At 52.8% G+C, this 15,700-nt stretch overlaps 6 protein-coding genes; 4 read left to right on the top strand and 2 right to left on the bottom strand.

Moving 5' to 3' along the window:
- Positions 1 to 1,781: 1,781 nt before the first annotated feature.
- On the top strand, positions 1,782 to 4,176 carry RCC_07567 (related to Transcription factor steA; the record flags this gene model as incomplete). XM_023772823.1 has 3 exons in its annotated part: positions 1,782 to 1,935; positions 1,996 to 2,095; positions 2,148 to 4,176. 3 exons carry the CDS (start codon positions 1,782 to 1,784, stop codon positions 4,174 to 4,176), a joined length of 2,283 nt encoding a protein of 760 aa, XP_023628591.1.
- Positions 4,177 to 5,436: 1,260 nt separating this feature from the next.
- RCC_07566 (related to ribosomal protein L5 precursor, mitochondrial) lies at positions 5,437 to 6,546 on the top strand (the record flags this gene model as incomplete). XM_023772822.1 has 3 exons in its annotated part: positions 5,437 to 5,687; positions 5,741 to 6,431; positions 6,481 to 6,546. The coding sequence occupies 3 exons, from the start codon at positions 5,437 to 5,439 to the stop codon at positions 6,544 to 6,546; spliced, it is 1,008 nt and encodes a 335-aa protein (XP_023628590.1).
- Positions 6,547 to 7,055: 509 nt separating this feature from the next.
- Positions 7,056 to 7,676, top strand: RCC_07565 (uncharacterized protein; the record flags this gene model as incomplete). XM_023772821.1 has 2 exons in its annotated part: positions 7,056 to 7,216; positions 7,283 to 7,676. 2 exons carry the CDS (start codon positions 7,056 to 7,058, stop codon positions 7,674 to 7,676), a joined length of 555 nt encoding a protein of 184 aa, XP_023628589.1.
- A 202-nt stretch (positions 7,677 to 7,878) lies between these two features.
- On the bottom strand, positions 7,879 to 8,792 carry RCC_07564 (uncharacterized protein; the record flags this gene model as incomplete). XM_023772820.1 has 2 exons in its annotated part: positions 7,879 to 8,677; positions 8,731 to 8,792. 2 exons carry the CDS (start codon positions 8,790 to 8,792, stop codon positions 7,879 to 7,881), a joined length of 861 nt encoding a protein of 286 aa, XP_023628588.1.
- A 1,101-nt stretch (positions 8,793 to 9,893) lies between these two features.
- Positions 9,894 to 12,883, top strand: RCC_07563 (related to ubiquitin C-terminal hydrolase family protein; the record flags this gene model as incomplete). XM_023772819.1 has 2 exons in its annotated part: positions 9,894 to 9,995; positions 10,394 to 12,883. The coding sequence occupies 2 exons, from the start codon at positions 9,894 to 9,896 to the stop codon at positions 12,881 to 12,883; spliced, it is 2,592 nt and encodes an 863-aa protein (XP_023628587.1).
- Positions 12,884 to 14,275: 1,392 nt separating this feature from the next.
- Positions 14,276 to 14,722, bottom strand: RCC_07562 (uncharacterized protein; the record flags this gene model as incomplete). Its single annotated transcript, XM_023772818.1, has 1 exon — positions 14,276 to 14,722. One exon carries the CDS (start codon positions 14,720 to 14,722, stop codon positions 14,276 to 14,278), a length of 447 nt encoding a protein of 148 aa, XP_023628586.1.
- Between the last annotated feature and the right edge of the window lie 978 nt (positions 14,723 to 15,700).

The raw sequence follows: 15,700 nt of genomic DNA, 5'->3' as shown, positions 1-15,700 counted from the left end.
AACGATACAAACGATGATGGAGTGAGTGCGCATGACTCTGCGAGCATTCATCCTATAGAAGATTAAAAATGGAAATCGGACGTTGCCTATTTTCGACCACAGGATCTCCGGTCCCAGAGCCAAGCCACTGATGATATGGTATGCAGCTAACATGTGGGATTAGCGTTGATGCTTGTTCGGCGTGGAGAATGGAATGATGTGATGGAATGTTTTGTAGGGTGAAACRGTCGCCTCAGGCTTCAGCACCGGACGCTGGTGCTGGTGAGGTATATTTCCGGGCATAAGATCAGCGGAAAGTTCAGCCACGAGGGGCAGCGATCGCTAGACAGGCGATTGTCGATCTGATGATGAGCGTTGTCGACGACGTGAACACTTCCGTGAGATTCCGTAGCACACCGGACGCGCGCAACGCATTCTAGATCAGGGTGGATATCTCAATTTCCCAGCTGAGCGCCGTGAGCAAACGGGAAGCGCCTATGACAGTGCAGCGGCCTGGGCGGGCTGGGGATCAGGTAGTACAGGACATGGCGCAGAGGGTGCGGTTGTCAACGCCACGCGATCTGTGCCACGCCGGCTACGTGACGCTGGAGAGGGCCCGCATCGGTTCGCTAAGGTAGTCGGCCAAGATTATTGAACGAGGACAATGATTAATCCAGTTCAGTACCCGGTAACTTACTTGCACGCGGATCGGGTGCGCGTCTCGACGCTGCAAGTGGTAAGACTGGCGGGAAGACAGGATTATTTGGTGGCCGACGAGCAAGTCAGCGGTTCCTGGTCGGGACGCAGGGCGCAGCAGCCACCCGGTGTCGATGAGGAAGGGTTGTGCGGCGAGTCGGCACGCATGCCACTGACTCTGCGTGATGGCGTGGGTTGAAAGCATGTTTGCTTGGGGGGAAAGTCAGAATTGATCGAAAATGGCCGAGTGGGCCAGCGAATGCATCCATGCATGATATCGAATTTCGAACAAAAAAAGGCATGCCGGAGTCGCGTGGGCGCATCGCCGTCCGTCCATCCGTCGGGGCTTGCAGGCCGCCGACCACGCATCCATGCAAGATTGCAGAGTGGAGATGTGCAGTCGACGGTGGTGGAGTGGAGTGGAGTGGCACTGTAAGGTACCTACTCTACCTTGCCTTACACTTAGACTTAGGTACAGGAAGGACAGCGGGCACGACGACGTCCAAACAGGAACGGGCGAGGCTCGCAGCGGCTAACCGCCCGAGTCAAGGGTCGAGGGGAGCGATCAGGCCCGTGTGCTCCGTCTGGAAGAAATCCCTGCGCTCGCAATGGCCAACCAGTCAGGGACCTGGGCTCTTCCCGTGAGCAAGGTTTTGCCCGAGAATCCGCACAAGTATTAGTGTGTTTCAAGCGCCCAGCTCTCCCGCCGCGTTTCAGCAATTCATACAGCTTCACATCTTCTTTCGCCAGGCCTTTAGAGGGCTTATGACCGCAGCTCGTCTCACACCACACTCCCCATACCATCTCTGTCTTTGCGCCTAGAGGCTGGTCCTCTCTCTCCCTCTCTCCCTCTCCGTCTCTCCGCCGAACTGAGCTGCCGCTCGTTCTCCACCTTCACTTCTGGCCCCTCGCCTCGCCTCGCATCGTCCGCCCGCGCGCTTCATCGTCCTCGCATTCGACCTGGTTGTCACTGCCTCGAGCGTATCCTCCCCGGCGAGCCACCAATCCCCAGCAGCCGATCCCATTCGAAACTCGCCTCTCCTCGCTCCGGATCGACTCCGTGCGCTGAGCTTGATCTGAGCGCCCTACACCGCGACGCGCTGTGGATGACCTGCGACACCATGTTTTCCACCCACCCCGCACCGTCCATGCCTCCGCCGCAATCGCGCTCGGTGCAGCCCGAGACCTTTTTGCTGGATCAAGATGCGCAGCAGAGTCTGCCGCAGGATTCGGTCGTGGCTCTGCAGCAGGTGGACAATCGTACGCGCACACCGCTTCGGCGTGATGGAAGCGCATAATCGTTGGCTAACTCCTCCCCAGTCAAGTACTTCCTCATATCCGCTCCCGTAGATTGGAGACAGGAGCAGTACTGCCGGCGATTTCTCCTCCCAACGGGCGAATACGTGTCATGCGTGCTATGGTGCGGCTGCAGCTTCCTCCACCTCGCATACTCCCATACTAACATCCACCAGGAACAACCTTTTCCACATCTCCGGAACCGACATTGTCCGATGTCTCTCCTTCCGATTCCAGGCGTTTGGTCGTCCTGTGAAGAACTCGAAGAAATTCGAAGAGGGTATCTTTTCCGATCTCCGCAATCTCAAATCCGGCACGGATGCTTCGCTCGAGGAGCCCAAGAGCCCGTTCCTGGACTTTCTCTACAAGAACAACTGCATTCGAACGCAGAAGAAGCAAAAGGTCTTTTACTGGTACAGCGTGCCTCACGACCGCCTCTTTTTGGACGCTCTGGAGCGCGACCTCAAGCGGGAGAAGATGGGTCAGGAGGCCACCACCGTTGCCGTCAGCGAGCCAGCGCTTTCCTTTGAATTCGACTCTTCACAGTCTCTTTTTGAGCAACTCACCAAGGCCCAGCAAAACAACCAGTCCACGTTCAACGGCCAGCCTCCGTCAATGCCTCCTTCGCATTCGACCTCGCCCGTCGCGCGGGGAATGGATTCCATGCCTCCACCTTCCATGATCCCGCAACACATGGCACCAACCTCAATGCCGCAGTCAATGTCTCACCACGGCATGCAGTCTCATCACAGCATGCCTCCTCAGCACAACATGCAACCACACCACAGCATGCCGCCTCAACACAGTATGCCAGCCATGCATGATGACACAATGACCCATGTGCCAACTTACTCTCAGATGGCCATGCCTCCGATGCCTTCCCAAATTCAGAAAACCCGTGAGCAGTCACTTGGTCCGGTCTTTGATCGTAATGGCCTTCCCATCTCACAGGCAGGAACACGCCACTCATCAATGCCCGCATACATGGAGTACTCGCCAGCACCTTCTTTCGTCTCGTCCCATTTCGAGGACTACAGCCAGCGCGGACTGTCATTCGAACCCCTGACGCCACCTCAGAATTCAATGGGCATGTCCTCGGAACCGACTTACATCGCGACTGAGGATACTGGCCTTTACGCCGCCATGCCAGATGTCCGCATGCAGCAGTCTTACAACCCGCTCATCTCCGCGCCTTCGAATCTGCAAGCCAATCAATACCAGTCCATGAACCGCAACTATCAGCAGCAACAACAACAGCCGCAGCAAGTCTACTCCGTATTGGAGGGCTCGCCTACCTACAAGCAACGACGACGCYGATCATCCTTGACAGGTAGCGGGTCACCAGCCGTCAGTTCTGCCGGCAGTGCGCTTCAATCACAGACACAGACGCACGCCTCCCACCGACCAAGCGACCTCCGACGATCAGTGTCCGCATCTGTGGCACCACAGACCATCCCAGAAGGACAGGAAGTCTCCTACAACGACTCTCCCGCAAGCATGTACACGAACAATCAGCACCCAGGACAGATGATGGGGGAGCACAAAGAACTGATGGAGCTGTCACGACACAGCACGCCACAGCACCACACCGGTGAAGGATCAACAGATGAGTCCCAGTCTCAACAACGACACTCGATGCAAATGAATCAAGTTCAGACCGAGGACTTTGCACAGTATAGCGTAAGCCCAAGCCAGGATTACCGCAACTCTCTCCAGCCCCAGCACCACGCCGTGCAACGCACCGCCAATGGCGTGTTCCGTCGCGCACGCAGCGCGACCGTCAGTGAAATGAGCCCATATCCTCAAAAGAGCCACTCTTGCCCGATTCCCATGTGTGGCCGTCTCTTCAAGAGGTTAGAACACTTGAAGCGCCACGTACGAACACACACGCAGGAACGACCATATTTGTGCACTCTCTGCAACAAGGCCTTTTCAAGATCGGACAATCTTGCACAGCATCGTCGCACACACGAGACATCTCTCGACGGATCCGCACCTTCCGAGGAGGAAATGGAGGAGGAGCGTGATGCCATGAATGGAGTCGATGCCGGCAACGATCTTGACGATTCTTCTTACCACGCCGTTGCAATGACCACGGGAACTGAGCTTCCTGCCATGCCAACTCACGTCGACATGCGCGCATTGACGCACTCTGAAATGAGCCCGCTGCATCACATGGTCACGACTGGTGGTAACTACCAGTGATCGGCTTGACAAACATGACTTTCACGAGTTGTGAATGGTTGCTTCAGTTCACTTGCATGGTTTTGGAGGGATTTAAATAGCTTCATGGAGCGAGATGCGCCGCAGAGGGAGCGCCGATACGAATTGTATGACTTGAAAACATCTCATCGTTTACATTCCGCGGGGGGGGGAAAGAAATGCCTTTTTCAGGGAAAACGGAAAATGCCTTTTTTCACGAGTGCATGCACGACTACATAGCGCGGCGAATGGGAGGAGTTGTTCAATTCATGCTGTTGTTTGATCGAATGCATGATTCAATGTGAATAAGTCGAGTGTGGTGAAGAAGTCTCCCGTCTTGTTTGGTCAAATGCATGATTCAATGTGAAAGAGACTGTGGTAAGTCGAGTGTGGTAGCCAAGTCAATCGAGTGTGGGGACTATGCAGCTCCCCAACAACGACGTGTAGGTGGTCTGTCATGACCTTGGTATTACAGTATTRCAGCTGCAAGGTCAAGGTCGACGCGGAAGCTGCGAGCTCTTCCCAGCGAACATGGGGCTATATAACTAGGTAACTTGCTTTTTGGGTTGTCGAGGGGGTTGAGGAAGAAAAAAAGTATCTTAGCGATTATTATGCTTACAGGTCTTTGTCGTATTCGATGCAATTGCTCTGTGTCATGATGTTGAGGGGGGAGGGGTGTGTGGGGCTTGTTGTTCGATTCATGTATGGCTGGTTGGTTGGTTGTGTTGTTTTGCTATAGGAAGTATTATGGTGTGGGGGAAATATACCTGGCGGCGAAATAGGGTCAGGGTTTGGGTAGGAGATAGGGCGTCGTTGTCGTTTTTGAGGGTGTTTAGTGGGCGCATACTTGATGGACTGTGGTTTGTATGGGTATGAAGGAATTTAAATGTCTGTTGGGTGGATGGAGACTGGATTGAGAACGAAGTCGTGGAATTGTCATTGTCAACTGCTGCAGAATGGGAAGGATGTCAAAGGCCGCGAAACGACGAATGCTGCCGTGGAATCGTAGAACAGCCTCCATCAACATCCATATACCTTGTTGTAGCAGCGCTCGCTTCAGAGATGCCAAAGATGCCAAAGCTGTTAGACTCTGCCGTAGGACGAAAGATGGATTGAGAAACAACAGAGACGCTTCGGCGTGAAGGTTGATGTTGCCAGTCGACTGTACGTACGGAGTAGATTGCTTGGCAAATGGCGGAGTTGCATCGGAGGTTCAACTTTCCACAAGCCCATCGACACCATCTGTTCATCACCATCATCGCAATGGCATTGCAAGAGGTCACCAACGCGGTGATTCGTCGCCTCCGGCTTTCCGAGCAGCCATTGAACAAAATCTGGACGCAACCATGTCGTCGCTACGCGTCCWCGGATGCCAACACCAACAACCAGGAGACGGCCCAGCTGGAAACATCATCCTTTGAGACCATCTCCACCGACGGTGCAAGCTCGCGTGCCGGGCAATACGATCCCGCTGCAAATGCACGCAAACGACAGAGGCAGCTGCCCAAGAGCAGGTATGGCGCATCCCAACTCCCCAACAAAGGACATGCACTGACCGACGACTCAGATACTCGTTCCGCCCTCCAAAGTACTACCGAGGACCTCTCCACCCTCACCAGCCGCCTCCTCCGTCCGATCCATCATCCCGAGAGTTCGTTCCTGGTCCCTTTTCCGCTCCCCGTCTGGAGCAAACCTACGAATCAACATTTGCGCCCGATCTCATGACCATGGCATACGTACACCACCCACCAGGCTATCGCGCACCAATCAAGAGTGCGCGTCTACGAGAATGGGTGGGAGACAACCCCTACTACAAGAATCGTCCCCTACGCGGTCCGCGTGGTGGAGAGGTGCTCAGGCTGCTTCGTAAACCCATTACGTTCCGCAATGTACCCAGATTGGACAAGATCACGGTCCACTCGTTTGTCAAGGGCGCGATCGAAGATTCTTCCCATTTACATGTCGCTGGTATGGTTCTGCAGGCCATCACTGGTGTGCGTGCTACTGCGCATCAGACGAGAAAGAGCGTGGCGGGTTTTGGCGTACGACAGGGTCAGTGGTTGTCTGTGACGTGCGAGCTCCAAGGAGAGACTATGCACCATTTCTTGAGTAAAGTGGTGGACGTCGTGCTGCCAAAGATCAAGGACTGGAGGGGTGTCAAAGGCTCTACCGGTGATTCGAGTGGAAACTTGGCCTTTGGATTCAAGGCCGAGGAGACTTCTCTATTTCCAGAGATTGAGGTCAACTATGACATGCAAGTCTGTCCGATTGCACGATGGTGGATGTTCATGCTAACGGGTTCTTCAGGTACCCACCCAAGATGATTCCTGGATTCCACGTCATGGTACACACCACTGCGACCACGGACCGTGATGCGAGAATGCTGTTGAGCTCGATTGGAATTCCTTTCTACGGAAAGTATGTCAACTGATGGAGGAAGCTTCGCCTCGTGTATTTCTGCTGTACAGACATGTATCAAAAAAGACAACCACTAGCCAGCAGCTTCGCTGTGAATGCACAGTTGGAACAGTGTTTGACTGTTGCCTGAACTCGCCGAAGCCACTCAGATTCATCGATAACCCTAAGTCGCAGCCGAAGTGAAGGATTGCTACGAAGGAGGAACGAAGTCAACTACCAGGTACTTTGGAGACCACACTGCAGAGTCCAGATGCTATTTACAACAGGCGAACCAATCGCCTTTTCTTTGTGCGACTTCCACACCAATTGGAATGTGCGATCTGCGTTTTGTGACGATGCCCAGGAAGGCGGAGTGTTGAAGGATTCGGGATGCTTGGCGGTATCCTTTGTCTTTAAAGGTAGGTCGTCGTCTCTTCCAACCTCTGTTTCAAATTTAGAAGCACTTTTCGACCGAATAATACAAAATGTTCTCTACGAAATGGCCAGGCACTTCAGCCTGGATCAAATGGATCCTCCCGGCATTGTTCGTCATCTCGCTGGCAGCTTGGGCATTAGGGATCGAGTTCACAGTAAGGACTGCAAACCGTAAACTGGATCCGCTGTACGAAGAAGGACCCTCGAACGCGTGAGTACTCCCTTACACAGTGATCAATGAAGAAAGCAACCCGTATGCTAAACAATATAACTACAGAAAACTATACTTCTACGCCTGCGGAGTCCCCATGGCCACAACGCTAGCCCCACTCATCGATTTCCTCCTCTACAAACGCAACCTGCTCTTCCCCCTCGCATCCATAATCTGGGGTATCATAGGCTTCACAATCTGGGTCTTCATGTTGACTTTCTGGAGTATTTGCGAATTCGATGAACCTGGTGATGCTTGTCCGAATTTTTATCGTTATGCTCCTTATACGGATGGACTTTGGTCGAGTAATTATTGGATGGCGAGGTTGGTTCTTGGGGGTGCTGCGGGGGCTTTGTTGTTGATTCAGATGGCTTTTGGGGCTAGGGCTGTGGATTTGAGGAGGAGGGAGAGGAGGGGTTTGAGGGGGAAGATTGGGGATCAGGGGAGGGGTGGTGCTTGATGTTGTATTGTTGAGTATGGGGATGAAGATGAGATGGGATTTTGGAAGACGAAATGTTGGGATGATTGGGATGAGATGCATGAGATGAGCACATCATGTAATGAACGTAGTAGTAATGTTTAATGAGGTTCTACTCCTCGACTCCAACATAACATAACAATCGTAGCAATAATGTTGTTTAATGAGCTTCTCCTCCTCGACTTCACTTCTTCTGCCCAATCACCACGTGCATTCTGTGCCTTTCCGTCCCATCAAGCTTCGACGTCCACATCTCATTAAACTCCCTTTGATACTTGGCGATATCCTCCTCGCTTCGTTTCCCGCTACAAATCTTCCCGATCATGAACCTCCACAGATCAGGAATCTGCCTCTCCAACCCGATGAGTTCCGGCCTATCGACACGTTCATGAGGAGCACACTCGTAAATCTCATGCTTTACCTCACCGAACCCACCACCTGAGCGGAAAATTTCAGGCAACTCTCTTCCAATGTTGACGTTCAGGCCAATCTTTTCGGAGTCCGCTACAACTGCTGCGTAAGCTTCCATAGATTCCATAGGTCGCTCTCCCGAAGCTGCGTAGATTGTCCACTCGAATTCTTGGCACTCTAGCCAGCCGTTCGGCTTCAAGAGACTGGAGATGGCGGAAATGTGGCCTGGCCAGTCGGTGAGGGCGAGGATTAATAGTCGTTCGAAGATGAAGTCGAAGGAGGCGGCTTGAAAGTTTGGATCTTGAGAGTTGATGAGTTGGCGGATGTCTCCTTGGATGTAGGTCACGTTGGAAGGCGTCTGGCCGTGTCTGTCTGCGGGTACGGGAGCAATGTCTATGCCGATGACTTGGGCTTGGGGAAATTGCTTTGCGAGAATCACGGTCATTGCGCCTGTTCCGCAGCCTATGTCTAGGATCTTCTTGGGAGAGGAGAGGGGAGCGTGGATGGGCTTGTTGTTCATCAGGGCTATTATGGAGGCTGACTGGGCGTCTAGGCGGTCATGTTCTGGGGCACTGATGGGCGTGTTGTTAGTGAGGTTTTGGGATGAGAAGCGGAATGGACGAACTCGTTTGGGAGTTGGTATGGTCCTGTGGGATCTTGAAAGGTTCTCCGTTCATGCGAGTCCATGTTGGTTGGCTTGATGGGACAGTTCTTGAAGATGTGGTATGTGTCTCTGTTGGTTATAGTAGGTGAAATGGACAAGTCGTGWTATGAGATTGTTGGGTTTGAGAGAGAGAGGAGAGCAAAACTTATACACAGAGAGGAGACGAACAGAGTAGAGACTTGCCGGGTTTCCGCGGCTATAGAGATCACCGCGACGTGGTAGAGTAGATGCCGGATTCCCGTAGCTCTGGAGCAGGTGGTGACGAAGTATGCATTAACTATGCAAAACCTAGAGGGATATAGCATCTCCAAGGCGGCAAGCTTCACTTTCATCGGCCCTTGCTCGCTCTGCCGAGCTTGAGCATAAACTCTGAATCGAGTCCGACGCGCGAGCGGTGCGGCAGATCAGGAGGACCATTCGACCATTTGTCATCTTCCATGTGTCTTGAGAACAGTCCTGTCACCTTTGTTCTTCATGTTGCTTTGGAGAGCGGGGCGGAGAGATCATCCTCCCGTCTGTCATCAGATGGTCTTTGTCGCATCGGAGTGAGATGTGCCACCGGATGATCACGTTGACATGACTCTTGGTCTTGGGTGACTTCAGCCCGGCCTTTTGCTGTGCTTCATGCTCCTTCAACCCGCTGGCCGTCTGCGATGAACCCATGATGGGCATGCAGATGAGAATGATGCAGGAAAGGGACAACGTCGGGAACATTGCTAGCCCTTACCCCACGTTCGTCCGTCAGCCAATTTGATGGCGAGCTGTCTGGCTCCGGCGCATAAGGTAAGGTAAAGTAGTTCTTAGTTGTCCTTCCCACCAGCCATGGCGGAGAACATCATCGCAGACCAGCCGCTGCTGTCCGGTGTTGCCTGCTCTGCTAATCGGGCGCCTGACAGCGACGTTGGCAAGACCGACCGTGCCACCAGAACATTTCCGAAAAAGGACACCTGTGTTGCTCCCCACTCACGAACATTACCTATCATTCACGTTAGGTATATTGTTCAGCCCCTCGACGACCCCCCTACCCTACCTTACCGTACCCGACCGCCCCACCGGCCTCTCGAAAGGTTCTCGCAACAACCCGGCCGATCAAGCACGACCAAGGTAGTGCGGTCGGTGCTTGAATGTCGCGACTGCCCACGCATGGGAACAGCATGAGCGCTTTCGCTCGAGCGTTCAGTCGACGAGACAAGAAGCACCATCCTAGGAATTCCTCCCCTACAAAGGTAAGTGAGGTAACTGATCCAATTCCACCCCTACATGTACCTACCTTACATCCACCCATTGCTATGACGTCCGAGCATGCCATCCATTCCGATATTCTTGCTCCGTTCGCGMCTCTGCTACTGTCACGTCGTTTCGGAGACGACTCCGGGTGAAGCCGAGGAGAATGTACAATTGCGCCCGCTTCTCCATGCAGCCGTGGACGGCACGGGAGACTCCTCCTTCAAAGCTCGCCCATCATGGTCAAGCACAAGGAGGCGCTTGCATAGGCATAGCACGCCTGCCCTCTCGCCACAAGAGCTGTTGAAGGAGCACGGCATTGCAAGCATTCTACTCACTCTCAACCACGCAAGCATTGAACAACGCAATATAGTCTCATCACTGACAAGCATTCTTCCAGAGCAAGGATAAGATCGAGAAGAAACCGATAGCGCGACCCGACCACTTCGGCGGCGTATTCGCATGCGAAGATACTCCCAAGACAAAGGAAGAGGACCGCAATGTTCAAGGCCTCCTCGAAAGGTTACGCGTCTATGGCGTCAACACCATGGTTGAGRCCAATGCTCGATATGCCCTTCGACACACCGACAGAGACGGAGAGGCTGCATTCCGCTTGCTCATGCTCCTGCAAGAGACATACGAGGGCATTGTACATCCCTATGTGCCCGGTTGCAAGCTACTGGGAGCCAAGAATCGCAACAACGTGAGTTGCTATCTGGACGCCCTCCTGTTCGCCATGTTCGCACGCCTCGATAGTTACGAGGCCATGCTTTACGACAACTACGAAGACATACCCCGGAGGCGGCTGGCCGGGATGTTGAGATTGTGGGTCAACATGCTTCGGAAGGGTCTGCTCATCACGGATGATGTGACACGTCACTTGCAAGAGGCGATGGCGGAATGTGGCTGGCGGGAGGCGGTGAGAATACAACAGCAGGATCCATCAGAAGCATTTGCTTTCATCACGGAGAAGTTGGGATTGCCACTCATGACTTTGAAGATGGACCTGTTCCACACCGGCAAGGAGGAGCCGCAGGATGATCACAAGTTCGTGCACGAACGCTTGCTGGAAGTGGCAATCTTGGAGGAGCCTGCAGAGGGACAAGAAGAGATACGCTTGGAAGATTGTCTGGAGGTCTATTTCAACAACCAGGTCGAGATCAAGCGGCACTCGGAAGACGCCTTCAGATTGCTGGGGACAGCAGCCAAGGATGCAGACTTGAATTATCCCGCGGAGAAGGCAGACGGGCAGGAATCTGGCATTCACATCGAGGTCGCCGAGGTTGCGACAACTCCGCTCGTGACACCGGGCTCCACATTAGAGGCCACAGGCGTAGCGTCGCAAAGCAGAGATCCGTTGGGAAAGGTGCGTCCAGGTCTTGGCCGGAAACGGGGAGCTAGCATCTTTTCCCAGCGCAAGGTTGAGATTATCGGGATTGATCCCGACAAGGACGTGGATGCGGACGGAGAACAGTCGTTGGAGGAGAAGAAGAGAATGGCCACAAAGGTGGAAGTGGAGATGCCTGCATGGCAATTCTTCAGAATGCTGCCCTGGTATACCGAGAACCTGCCTACCTCAGACGCGCAAGTTGCCGCACATTTCTCAAGACAGAGGCCAGTGATGGGGATCTGCCTGAAAAGGTACTCTTACACTCTATCCGGCGCCGCCGAACGCCGAGGGACATATGTAGACATCCCTCTGGAGATTTCGATACCCAAATTCGTTGGAGACGAAGACATGGAGGAGAATGGTCCGCTCGTTGGCCAGTTCCGGCTGATCCTTCAGTCTGTCGTCTGTCATCGCGGTGTCGCCGTGACGTCGGGACACTACATTACCCTATGTCGTGGGCAGGCATCCCCTCCTGCGACTTCTGCTGGCCTCGATCTAGAAGATGAGACCGAAGACCCCTGGATGCGCTTTGATGATCTGGCACAAGAGCGAGTAACATATGTTGATATACAAACAGCACTCAGAGAAGAGACCCCGTACCTCGTGTACTATCAAATCCAGCCCATTGATGACTATGGCTTCCCCAACGATGGTCTGCCGAGCTATGCAGAGGCCATCTCAAGAGCCGCGTCTGATCACACACCGTCCGAGAAGCCGTATAACCTTGAGCCGCCAGGATCGGAAGTCGCCCTGGAGCGAACTAGAAGTGACACATCTGTTTCGGACGTCATGGACTGGGCACCGTCGGGCAGACCTAGCTTGGATATCAACATGGCGCTGGAGGGGTCACGAGGACGCAATAGCACACAAATCGATGACCAACGGCGTAGCATCACCACGGCGTCCGACTTTGGCGGCAGTGTAGCCAGTTTCCGCACAGACGCCACACATTCTGTGCCATCCACACCGTTGGATGAGAAGCCTCCGCCGTTCTTGGAAGAAAAGACTGCGACAGGCTTGCGTGGACTTTTTACGGCGAATGGACGCCGCGCAAGCCGGAACTCGAAACAGACACCCAGCACGAGTAAGAGCCGTCCGACTAGCACTGATGGTGGCAATTCTCGGTTCTCGTTGAGCATGAGTAAACTCACCCCGAAAAAAAGCCGCAACGAGATGGCGCCTCCGCCTCCGCCGGTGGAGGTCACGCTGGATGGGAACAAACCAGATCATGATGAGACACCAAGGCAGTCGAGCTCCGCGGACGGTCCTCATCTGGAGCACGTTGCATCCTCGAATTCTCCGACCGAAGACCTCAGCCGTCCGACTAGCGGTCTGTCGAATGAGGAGGTGGAAAAGGAGGCGGGACAGGATGAGTCAAAGACTCGGGACAAGGACAAGCAGAAGATGACGAAGAAGGAAAAAGCTGCTGTGAAACAGGAAAAGAAGTCCAAGAAAGGCGACAATCAAAGTGCGGAGCCCCGTGAGTGTGCTCTTATGTGAGGCGTGGAGGGTGACAGGTGTGCATCTGCATTAGGGCAGCGTGGCGTCGGTGCGTTATGTGTGGGACATGTAGATACTGACGGGCGTTGATGTTGGTGTTGAAGGGAAGGAACTTGGGTTGAGGTATGATATCCACAACAGGACTCTGGGTACCTGAAGCGTGTTGTAGTATGAATGGACGGTCATTCTATTCCTCGCCTGTCACTGCTCTTCCTGTGTATGGAGAATGGGTACGAACGACATCATCGCGTGAGGGACGAGGTGCGATTACGAGGTACTGCAATGGATCGGGAGGGACCATCACTTGGAGACAAGGACCGCCGCCCCACAGACATGGCAGAGTGTGATTTCGACAGCCTGGAGGGGATGAACCGCTTGTAAGCTGCCTTTGTGAGAAAGTATCCCATTCACTCCTAACAAGGAAACTCGTCTCAAAGATGCTACTGCAGCYTCCATCTTCGCCGACGACATCAGCAATCAACAGAGACTCTTTGATCGACTCGACTCGACTCGTCTATCTAGACTGACGTTGAAATTATACATCCGAATACCATGCGCTTTGAACGGGAAAGACTCCCACGACAAAGATACACTCATTTTGCCATTTCCGGTAATGACACCTGCTTGGTGGGCAGCTTCAAAGAAATTGAAGTTGGTTGGCCGTCGTTGGGCGAAATTCGCGCACTTTGATTTCCTTACTCTTTGTTGTGTTGTCTTTTTTTTCCTATTGGGATATATGAACAATGAAGACTTGCTTGATGATGTCGATAATAGGAAGAGAGGGCAGGAGTATATCTTCGCCCTTCTGTCGCTCATGGAATGACTCTTCTTCCTCGAACGATTTTTCATCGACGAATATCAATCACCACCTGCTACAAAAATTCCGAAACGAACTTCGCCTTCTTCAATCTCTATTGTATATCTTTTAATCATGTCCAGTGGATATTACTGTTCTGGAAATGCATGGGGTTGTGACGCTACTGTCGCTACGCCGGATGCTTGGTGTGGGAACTGTGCTGGTCCGAGGGTGAGTTGTTTTTTTCTTGAAGATGTTTTGTTTGGCATGGACTGATATGAAGGGTTTTAGTAATTGATTTATATTTACCCAAGGTTCGGTGTTTGTAGGAGTATTAATTTGATATACATTCATTCGCTTGAGCTTTGCTTTTGTTCTCTTTTCTTGTTTTAACTTTCCTCGTGGTGTGAACATATGTCTTGTTATAATGGTTTTCACTTATAGGTTGTGAATCTGTATGGAGAGGGAGGGTTTCGACCGTAGCGATGCATGAATGGACTCGTTTGGTCATCCAACAACGAATGAATTTCTTTGTCCCTCTCAAGTCACCACGAGCTAGCTTAGCATTCACTTCGACACCGCCATTACGCGATAACTCAGCTTCTCTTCAACCAACACACGAACAACGAAATGGCTGTATACTTCAAAACCCAGCGTGAAGCTACGGGGATTGTCCTTTGCGATCTCGATGGCTTACAGTCAAAGTCTACCCCAAACTCAAAGAAATGCTCCCCTTCCTCATCGAATGTATTAGAAGCGTGATGCTCGATCACATCCGTAAAGTTACCCACGCTGACAGTATAGGCCACAGCGTTTGCGATACCGACGTTCGAATGAGACATGGCCTCGACAGTCACTGGGTGCTCGCTATCGATGAAGTCTGGGTGACTGTTGATCTCCTCATTGAGCGCTGCAAGAAGGTCAAGCGATCGTCCTTGATTTCCAGTGACTGCTAATTCTCCTGCGCGAGCCGCTTCCTCTGCTTTGTGACCGGCGATGAAAGCGCACACCCCCCTGACAAGGAAACCGATTACATCTGCCATGCAATCGAGTCTCGTCTTCGTTGGTGCGTTTGGCCGAGCGTTTTTGTACTCGGTGTAATGGRGAACCGCATTGTAGGCAGTCTGTCCTCCTGCAGTGCAGCTGAGACGTAGGCCCCAAAGCCCAAGGCACCGGACAAGAAGTTCCAGGCAGACACCGACGACACCAAGAAGACCAAGGTCGAGAGCAAAAAAGTTGTTCGATGCATTGTAGTGTTATAGGGATGGATGTGCCGCGTTAGGAAGTTGCGAATAAATAATTCGATTGTGTGAAGCGAGACATACCAAGACAGTACACAACGATGGCTTTTATGCCCATGAAGAAGCTGCCTCCGATCATCTTTCTCCTCGGTAGACTCCCATCAACACACACACCTCGTGGTGACTTACACGTCCGTCATTAGCAGATATGCGTTGAGGGAGGCACAGTAGCGCTAAAGAGCAATGGTTCCATTGCCTGTGCCTACTATCGGCCGTGCAGCTCCTGGTCGATCTCCTGTCATGCAGGATCCGATTGAAAGTCACATGTTCATCGTCGGAAAAGTCTCTCGGAGATACCTCATCTCGATTCACGAGGCGACGTGCCGCGGGAAAGCATTCGACATGAGCAAAGTACAGCGTGGGATCAACACAACACATGAATTGTATAGCAGCTGCCGATGTTGAGTAGGAAAGTGCCTCTGACCCGGTCCGCTCTTGGGCTGGAAGCTACCGTTACCTAGTGTGAGGACTGGGGATCGGGCGTATGAGCCCCAAGTTGAAGCTCTACTCGATCTCTCATGGAAGATACACAATCTACTTTCGGGGTTGCATATTCCCGCCTGATCTTGGATAAAGTCGCGCATCGGCATCCGCAGGATCAAAGGCTAGTGGGGATCCTCATCCCACGGAGTCGTCCAATCTATCGATAGCACGCGCCCGTATACTAAGTACTGAGATGGTGAGGCACAGTCTGTTAACTTCAATAGTTGTACGAGCTTA

The sequence above is a fragment of the Ramularia collo-cygni genome (genome assembly GCF_900074925.1).
Source record: "Ramularia collo-cygni strain URUG2 genome assembly, contig: RCC_scaffold12, whole genome shotgun sequence".
NCBI classification, from domain to species: domain Eukaryota; kingdom Fungi; phylum Ascomycota; class Dothideomycetes; order Mycosphaerellales; family Mycosphaerellaceae; genus Ramularia; species Ramularia collo-cygni.
The sequence above is the reverse complement of the archived record's forward strand: the minus strand, read 5'-3'. Positions and strand labels throughout refer to the sequence as shown.